Source organism: Chanos chanos, chromosome 10 (genome assembly GCF_902362185.1).
Source record: "Chanos chanos chromosome 10, fChaCha1.1, whole genome shotgun sequence".
NCBI classification, from domain to species: domain Eukaryota; kingdom Metazoa; phylum Chordata; class Actinopteri; order Gonorynchiformes; family Chanidae; genus Chanos; species Chanos chanos.
In genome coordinates this window covers 35027397-35037396 of record NC_044504.1, presented here as the reverse complement: position 1 = coordinate 35037396, position 10000 = coordinate 35027397, and the positions used below count along the sequence as shown (strand labels likewise).

The window sequence follows — 10000 nt, the reverse complement described above, 5'->3', positions numbered from 1 at the left end:
GAATGTTATTCAACGGTGTCAATGAGTAATGAATACACCCTTGTTTGACAGAGGGTTCTGATAAAACCTAATAATGTGAATGCTAGTCTAGCTGAGTTGTAGGTGAACTGGATGAAGGTGGGTAAGATAAGTCTTGTTGTAGGAGGAAAAAAAAAAAAAGAGAGAGAGAGAGAGAGAGAGTGTGGGCTGTCTAGGTTGAGATGAGGTATGGAAGAGTTTGGTCAGGCCCAGGATCATTGCATAACATTTTATGACACTGTTATGTCTGATGAAAGACAATTAATGGCGGTCTGTTTTCTCTCTGCCCGTCTTCTGTACGGCACGCTTTATCGCGGCTTTATCTTATCAGTCTAAAACCAAACAACTCAGCTGGTTTGTTTTTTTTTCCCCCCTGCTTCCCTTTTCTCTTTTTCTTTCTTTCTTTCTTTCTTTCTTTCTTTCTTTCTTTCTTTCTTTCTTTCTTTCGTTCTTTCTTTCGTTCTTTCTTTCGTTCTTTCTCTTTCTTTCTCTCTTTCTTTCTTTCTTTCTTTCTTTCTTTCTTTCTTTCTTTCTCTCTTTCTTTCTTTCTTTCTCTCTGTCTTTCTTTCTTTCTTTCTTTCTTTCTTTCTCTCTGTCTTTCTCTCTGTCTTTCTTTCTTTCTTTCTCCAGTTTCTTCTATTTGTTGACATCACTCAGTTATACATCGTGAAAAAGATGTAGGGGTTCTGTCACTGTGTTTGTCTGTTATCTCAGGAGCCTGTTACCTCACCTGTGTTTTCTCCTGGGTGTACAAGGTTACAGAAGCTTGTCAAGTTCTTGTTTGTTTGTTTTTTAGTTCGTTGTGGGAAAATAAGTTGTGCAAGTGGCATGCCGTGTTCTTTATGAGTAAATAAAGTGTAGCGACATGCCGTGTTCTTTACGAGTAAATAAAGTGAAGCGACATGCCGTGTTCTTTACGAGTAAATAAATTGTATCTGCTCTTGTGTGCACACGCTCACGCACATGTGTTTGCTCACACATGCATACCAATGCGCGTGTGCTTAACAGTCGCTGAGTTCGCACGTATGCGCGTTAATACGATTCTGCCACGTTATTTGCATGTTGTTCAAGAGCATTGAATACATTGTTTCAGAGGAATGTTGAGAATTTGTGTCTATTGCCAGTTTACACCTGATGTTCCTGTTTGCTGAGTCAAGGGTGAAGTACAGTAGATGCTCAGTGTATCCAAATGAAGGGCCCGGATTTTAAGCTGCGGTCTTTGTGAAAATGGGGGGGGGCATAGTCTTCACCCAGGAGGGTGTATATCAGTTTTTACTCTTACCCTACACACACACACCCCTTATTCAGCTTTTCAAGGGCCTGAGAAGGTTTCCAGTATCAGATTTAAGGTGTGTTAGAATAGGACTGGAACAGTGCAGCTCTACAGGAGGTAGGCTGTGGATGGTCCAGGGTCTAGCCCCAGCCTTACTCTCCTATTCTCCTCTCTTTGTGCATTTTTGTCTCTGTTTTAAACTGCCTTTCCCCCCTGTTTCCCAGACGTGGCTGATGGATCCGTGTGCGTTTTGTCTCCCATTTTTAAAAGGTCTTTCCTCTCCTCATCTTTCCCTCTCCCCAGACATGGCTGATGGTTCTCCCACTCTGAAGCAGATGGTGTTCGGGATCGTGACGGCCATCGACCTGTTGAACTACGTGGCGACGCGCGAGAGGAGGGAACGCACCCTCTCTGAGAGCTCCGCCACCGATGAGCAATGACGCGTCACGACGTGTCACGCACGGGAACAAACGGAAACGTATCATTTAAAAAAGATCATTAGCGTTGGGAAAATAATTCATAGTCTTAAATGCGTAAATGCGTTTAAAAAAAACCAAACAAACTTTTATTGCATTGTACGCAATAATTATGCTCCGTAGGACAAAAAAAAAAGTCATCTCCTTAGAGCCGTTGCTTAGCGAGCGATCCATGGGGTATTCTTTTCTTTTCATATTTTAAATTCTGACGGTTAATAATCCAAATGAGTTGAATGCTTTGTTTTGTTTTGTTTTTTTTTCCTGATGGTTCTTTTGAATTGTGTGGGGGAAAAAAGAGCGTTTTTGCTCCTATTGTGAAGCAGAATCAACTTACGATTGTCGCTGTTTTACGTCACCGTCATACGTTCTTTGAGGTGAATATCTGAAACCTTTCAAATGTATTAGTTGTATGGGATTGTTGCAGCTTATATAGTTTACACTTAATCGCTGCATTTTTCAGCCTTCTTTCATTTAAAAGTTGACCTGTTATTTACGTGAGCTTATACTGCCATCTAGTGGTAGTCTTTAGTAAACACCATGGATTGGGCCGCCAAGGTCCGTGCGTGGTGTTCCGCTCGACCGCAGTCTTTGCGACGTGGGGCAAAGTTTATAGGTTTTGGCTCGTTCTGTAAGGAGCAAAGGCCGAGAATATTTGGGGGAAACCGAACAAAACCCCAACCAGGGAGACTTGATTTGGCTGATTTTCTTTCTTGTATTGAAACAAGACTTTAAAGATGTAGTTGTAGCTGGGTTTGAATGTATTTAATGAGAAGATTTTCCCACACTCCTGCCGAGTGGTCTTTTATTTAGGTTGCTCTGCGTAGGAGGCAGTGTTGAGTTGTCATCAACTCTTTAATTCTCATTATCTTTTGCTTTTTGACTATTTATGAATCTTTGCTATGTCTGAAAGATTAAGAGAAACACCTGTGGAGTTTACCATGAGTAGGTTGGTGGAGTGTAAATAGGATTTTGTGTGAGATGATTGGAAAATGGATTGAGACTGTCAATCTTTGTTCCGTCTCTATGTGTCTTGATTGTAAACCTGCTCTCTTTTATTGTTCATTTTTTTTTTCAGGGTCTGTTGAATACCATGTCAAAACATCCAAAAATTCAAATAAAAGCTTTTCTCCTCGAAACAGTGGTCTCTTATTGTTTTGCCACTAGAGGTCGCTGAGGGAGCAGTTTGTTTTCAGGCTAGCTGAAGGTAGGGAATAAAGTTTACATGGAAAATTTGGATGTGTCAATGCACAGCAACTGAAAGCCAATTACTCTTCATGTCTGATTTGAGCTCCAGCACATCAGAAAATTTCATCAGCTCCAAAGACACAGATCAGGACATTTGGCTAGCAGCCACGTTACTGATTGGAAAGGAATTCAGCATCAAATCCAAAACATGCGAGTGCCAACATGTTAGATTATCCTAGGATAAGAGAGTGATGTAACAAAAGCTTAGATGATGATGATGATGGTGTGTGTGGCAGGTTCGCATGACAGATCTCAGAGAGGAAAGGACAGCGCATGAGAAAGGGAGGTAGTATTGATTTCAGTGGATTGTTATATTCCTCTTATTGTAGCTACTTCACTGTCTATGCACCTGTTCTTCATGAGGCGGGTTTGGGCAGACATAACGTGACAGGAATAGCACTGACAATTGAGTCAAAAGCATTTTTCACTTAATACGTTCGTTTCTGTTGAACTGCGTAAACCCGGTGATATCCCACTCAAAGACTTTTTCTAAAACGTTGGAAAACTGACACGCAGGCAATACAAATAACTGTGAAGTTGCTCCACAAGTTCATAGTATAACTCCATGTACTGGAGACTTTGTACTCAGACACGCTTAAAAAAAACTGAAGCCATTTAAAAAAAAAAAACAACAACAAAAAAAAGCTTACAACAGTAAAACTCAAGTTAATAGAAACAGCTGTGACGCAAGTGTGTGTGTGTGTGTGTGTGTGTGTATTTTTGCATCGTCACACTCTACTAAACCATGAAACTCAGTGACCATGCCTGAGTGCTTCTTTGGACAATCTGAACCGAGGTGCTTACGTTCTGTTGTTTTTTAAACTTTCACCGGCAAGTGTCCTGTAAACGTAACCCATGGAGTCGTCCCTCCGTTTGCTTGTGGCTCTCACCGGTCTGTTTCATCTCCGTCCCATTTACACACACACAGATAAACACACACACACACACACACACACAAACAGCCAGACAGCACTGTGGACAGATGGTCAGACAGAGTAAGCAGGTCAGGAGGAACAAACGCGATGATGTAACTGGATGGTGATCTGGGTTAGAGAAGAAACCCAAACGCGTGCGTTTATGAGCGCGTCTACGTGTATGTCTGCATGAGTCTGAATGCACTGTTTTGGAACAGTCTCTTCCTGCGACAGGGCTTTGCCCCTCTTGAAGTATTCGGCTTGTCATCAGCCCTTCCTCTGCAGCTTCCTGTCTGACCCTTCCTTGGAATTTCCCATAATCCAGTGGAAAATTCCCGCTTTGTTCCTGAGCTCAAACATTGTCCATTTCATCACGTTTGACCTTCATGTGATTTCCATGCCATGGCATGTCAAAGGCCTCAGATTTGCCTGTTACGACTTTCGTGTTAATCCAACTTGAACAACACACAAAAAAATGTGACTTTTAAGACCCACAGAAAGAGAAAACTTGCTTGACCATTGTAGAGAAAATCATAGACCTGTTTTCCACCAAACCTTTGAAAATAGTTGGTCTTGTTAAGACGAAGATATAGTGGCAATCAAACACCTGAACTTTTATTCAAAACAAGATCACTGATCTAGGGTCGGTCTCATCCTCATTTTGTAGTGATCTTCATAACTAAAGCAGATCCTGCATCAGTGCTCCTATTCTGAGATGTCTCCTGAATGGTAACGCTGATCATGAAAAGCCAGAGGCCTGCAGTAGCAGGTGAGTTCTTCTAAAGATATCTTCTGAGATATTTTCTTTGTCTCTTCATGTACCACTGGTTATGCTCATCAGTAGCATCTTAAATTCCACAGAGTAACATTTAAGCTTTATGAATTTTATGGTTGTTGTCATTATGATCTGATAGTGCGGAAGCGGCACCCTTGTGACGCTGTTTGTGGTGAGTGTGAGTTTGTGAAAAATGGATTGTCTCAAGGTGTCAGTTCAAAGCTCCGTTTCCATGGTGAGGAGATTTACTCAGCCTGGGAAACTGGAAGCTGGATTCATGGCTTGTTAAGTGAGCGAAAGGCACTCACACCCTACCCAAACGAAACATGAGCACGGAGATTAAAGTTTAGAATGAATTAGATTTGGAATGCTGAGCACAGCTGTTGGTAAACAAAGGGTAAGCAGAAATAATTGGCAGCATTTTCTTTGTTTGCCTCAGGCTTTGAGTGAATGGACAGGCGTTCTTGTTGTTTGTCTAATCATCTTAAACTTCTAAATCTTTTTGATAATCAATTTTAATATAATCCACTGGATATAAAATAACCACGGTCCTACACGGGATTCAGTGATAAATCCGAATTTTGTCTCTTCAGGAAAAAGAAGGAAAATGAAGAAAAGAAAGAAAGAGAGAGAGGGAGAGGGAGAGAGAGAGAGTGAGAGAGGGAGAGAAAGAGAGAGAGGGAGAGAGATAGAGAAAAGTAGTAGAGATAATAATTATCTAACATGATCATGGACTGCTTGAAGATAACATACCTTTGGTAGATTTTGATATAACTTCAGAACATGATTCAGATCATGGTTCCTAATTTTGTGGATGAAACTCTGACAGGCAGTTTGTCAGACAAAAATTAAGCCTAGCGCTGTGCTAACATAATCCTGAAAGGAAAAGGGGTTTTTTTTGGTTTTTTTTTTTACTGACTGCGGTCAGAGGGAGAAAGAGTCTGGGTAGAGTAGAAAGACTCCTGTGTTGGGAGCAAGACATGCGTCATGTGTGGTATAGCTGACATTACCCACTGTTTTATCACATGATTTAAAAAGTACTCCGGTAAGTCTGTGTCACTGAAAACCCGCGGTCACGCTAGGCCGTTACCGGGCTTGGCACGGCCGCGACCTAATAGCGCGGAAACATTGCCTGACAGACGCGACGAATAAACATATCGAGAGATGCCCGCGGCATGAACCATCAACTGACTAGTACAGCTGGACATTGTCATCTCCTCTGGAGTGCCCTTTCTCTCACTTCTCAGCATGGCGAGAAATGGGTGAGAAATTACACGTCCATCATGCCGACGCGACTCCGAAAAGCGTCAGATATCCGCAACACTTGAAACGCAGACAGACCTCGGAGCTCTCAGAGACTGCTGCAATGGCACTTGGTCTAATCGCTTATTTAAAGGTCTTTGTGGGTTTTGTCTGTCAACGACAGTACAGCAGTTCACAGCGACCACACAAGTGCAAACCGCGCTCATATAACAGCAAGGCGTTTGCCAACGGAGGGCAGAGGCTTTTGAGAACGCGGTCAGAGTCAAGAGTCAGCACAGTAAACTTCATTAGCGGCATTTTTTTTTTGGAATAATATGTACTTTAAAGCTTTTGTTACGCGGTCTGATTGAGTGAAGCCGAGCCCGCTGTAAATGTTTTTTAAGCTGTGTTTTTGCAGTGACTTCATCAGGAAATGTTATTCCAAAGTTCTTGAAGCGCCCCTCCCCTTTTTCTCTTTGGGTCTTCCATGAGTTGATGTGCATGTTTGTATTGCAGGTGGTTGTTTGGGCATTTAGTCCAGACAGTTGAAGAGATTGGTACATGGAAGAAGACAGCAGCCAGATGGGTTGCTAGGTGACCAATGACCCAAAGGGGGCAAATAGCGACGTGGCGACGGCACTTTGTGTGGCACATGTGTCTTTTTCGGATCAGCGGAGCAACTGGATTAGAGTTAGGACAGGGTCAGGCCAGAGAAACAGAACCAGGGGATCGGGGAGCATTGGAAGATCGCGGCACACATTTGAACATGAAGACATGAAGAATCTTTGCGAGTTTTTTTTTTTTTTTTGCCCTTTGATAGTGAGTTGTGAGTTGTCTGTGTGTTACAGCAAGAATGTCTTACCATGACCCACTTTCATCAAGAGTGCTGTTTAACAAATGGCCATTTGCACACACACACACACACACACAGACACACACACACAGGCTCATGCACCATTTTTACCACAGAAGGAAAGTCGTTAATGTCTGTTTCCTTGTACTGGGAACAACACGTTACCTGCGGAGACCAGGCGGTTGCAAAAGACTGACCTTTTAATGGGAAACACTGCATGAGATATGTGTGTGTGTATGTGTGTGTGTGTGTTTGAGAGTCTGGTTAAAGAAATGAAAAAGGACCCCATTTTTAATCTGGCAGTTTTGCGTCATTCTTATGAAAACTATAAAACTATAACTCACAGGGATGACATCCGTTTAAACACCTCCGCTACTCTTTCCTCTCTCTCTTCAGATGCCTTGCTTTCAACCACAACTCTCTGATGACTAAGTTTGAGACATCACCAAGCAGGCAGGCGAAAGAGAAAAGAAGGATGGAGAGAGAGAGAGAGAGAGAGAGAGAGAGGGAGCTAAGGGAAAGGGTGGTGAACGGGCAAAGAAAAGAACCTTCGGACTTTGGGAGGCTCCAGTAAAGATAGATGCAGAATAATAATAAAAAATAAATAAATAAATAAACAAAAGACAACCAGAGAAAGTAGGTTGAGGCATTAACAACAGATAGACGGAGGACCAAAAGAGAGTGAATAAGTGAGTGAAAGAGAAAGAGAGAAAGAGGGTGTGAGAGAGAGAGAGAATGTGAGAGGGAATAAGAGAGAGGTACAAGAATAACCAAGGGGAATGGCAAAGAGTGGCTGGGGAGAAAAAAAAAAAAAAGAAAAACAACGAGACAGACAGACAGTTGCTGTAAATTCGCTCTCATGTGTACGCGTTCGTTTGCGTCACAGGCCTTGCTTTAGGCTGAAAGAGAGAAGGCATGTGGTCGAGTCTTAACCTTTTAACTTTTAATGTTTTCTAAACTGGGACAGACGAAGGATTTCCCCTAATCCTGGCTACCCTATCTAAGGTCAGGCACTGCTCTCCTCTCTCTCGTGCTCCGCTTTGTGCCTGTCCTGGTTTATTCAGTTTGAGACCTTTAAACTTCAAAGCTTTCAACTTCAGATCGTGACTTTGAGAAAAACTGTTCGCGGCTTATACCTATCCCACAGGTTTTTGGTTTTGTTTTTTTTTTTCCCTTTTCACTACTCTGGTTTAAAAGCATCAGTAAACGGCCTTTATCTTCTCTACATTTTCTCAGTCTGTCTTGCTTTTCGTTAACCATCCCTCTTCTCCATCCTTTCGTTCCTGCCTCCAGTAACAAAGCAAGGCGCTTTTCTCCCGTTCTTTTTTCCCCTCCGCCATGCGTTCCCCGTGTCTGTCGGGTCGTGTTTGGGCCATGCACTGTGACGGCCTGCTTTCCGCTGTTAAAGGTCAAAAGGGCAACCGGTGGAGAACATAAGCTGGCACTTACTCTGTGACCTAAAACAGATACAGCTTGACCTATTTTGAAACAGAGAGCTCACGTCTCTCACTCACTCTCTTTCTCTCTCCCTCTTTCTCACTCTCTCTCTCGCTCTCTCTTTCTGTGTGTGTGTGTGTGTGTGTGCGTGGGTGTGTGTGGGGAAGACTTGGAGATGTTTTAATGAGTTTCAGTTTCACTGTAGTCAGATCTACTCATAATATTAATCACAAGTATACTGTGTCCTCAAATGTACCTGTTGTAAGATCAACATAACATTTTCTTTATCAACTAAAAGCTTAAGTCTAGAGCTGATTTAAACAGTATTACCCTACAATAACAACAAGAACAACAAAATCTGATTCCTGTTTTTCCCTTTTTAGTGCTAAACAGTGCTTTCAACATATGATTCAAAGCTGTTATGGAAACAAAAAGACTAGTAACATCACTCACAGTAAAACTGCTTTGACAAAGTGGCTGGAAGTGGTCTAAAGTGCTTGGAAAGTTCTTCCTTTCCTGGCTCTATAATTTGATCTGAAAAGGTTTTGATCACTGAAATATGTTTGACAGCAGTTGTTTTTCAAGTTGGGTTTTTTTCCCTATAGCTTATGATTAGGGGTTTACCAGTTCACCACAGCATCTCTGCTTGCAGCTGACTAAAGTTACCAGCAGAGGGAGCTAGTGAAGATGACTGACAGGCTGTATATCCCTTGTGTATTTTCATGTAGAGCTGAAGGGTGAATTGCTATCCTAATTGTCCATTATATTCAATCCACGCATTAAATTCACCGAAAGGGTCAAGGGTTTGCCTACACCCATCTAATTTCCAAGGATATAATGACCTTTGTTGAGTAATGTGGAAAAACAGGGTGTTTCTGAAAAAAAAAAAACCCAAAAAAGATAAAAAAAAAAACCCCAAAAACTTCAGTGACCTTAAAGATCCCTTTACTTAAACTGAACTGGCATGTAGCATCATGCTGGAATTTGTTTACCTCTCAACAGAGTGCTCCTGTGGAGTGAACGTTAAAAAAAAAAAAAAAAAAAAAAAGAACAATATTTGAAATTGGCATGGCCTTGTTTTGTTTTTTTTTTTTCACCGAGGATCCCCATCTAAATGGCAATCTTTCATTATTACCAAATGAGAGAATATAATCATCAAAAATCCAGCACCAGAGAGTTGCTGACGTAAATGGGATTATATCGGAGCTCTGTCCTCGCTCGAGGGCAGGGTTACTCTATTAGATTGGTATTATTCTAGAAAATTGAGCTTGGTATGTTTGCTCTCTGGTGTCATGGAGATTTTTTTTCTTTCTTTTTGACCTCATTCCCAGAATTCAGTGGTTCTCTCACACAAGGTAACGGTTTAGCTCAGAAACAGGGAGTCTTTGTGCACTAATCATGTGTCTATGAATGTGTTTTTAGTTCTCCTTCCAGAGGTGATGATGTCATGGTTTGTGCTTACCACAGCCCCGAACAACTCACAGAGAAAACAACACAGTGAAGTAAGGCTGAGAGCAAGGCCTCCAGACACAGGGAAAAGAATGTATATTAAGCAACCCTTCCTTACTCCCTCTGCTTTTCATTGTGTGTGCGTGTGTGTGTGTGTGTCTGAAAGGAAAAAATTTAAACGTGATTTGTTCCCAACTGTCACATCAATACTTCAGCAACTTTTTTTTTTCTTTTCTGTTACCACCTACCAGGCCAGTCTATCAGTAGTGTAATATATTCAGAAGATCCTGGCTCCTCTGTGCCTGGATAGCGTACGTT

The 10000-nt window shown here is 41.9% G+C and overlaps 1 protein-coding gene across 1 annotated transcript in view; it reads left to right on the top strand.

Annotated features, from left to right (window-relative positions):
• The window catches only part of cbsb (cystathionine beta-synthase b), a 15669-nt gene extending 12774 nt beyond the window's left edge, over positions 1 to 2895 (top strand). Inside the window, exon 15 of the mRNA XM_030786225.1 lies at positions 1595 to 2895. Coding sequence (XP_030642085.1) covers positions 1595 to 1731 — 137 coding nt within the window. The 3' untranslated portion in view covers positions 1732 to 2895. The remainder of the gene's footprint in view (positions 1 to 1594) is intronic.
• The last annotated feature ends 7105 nt before the right edge of the window (positions 2896 to 10000 follow it).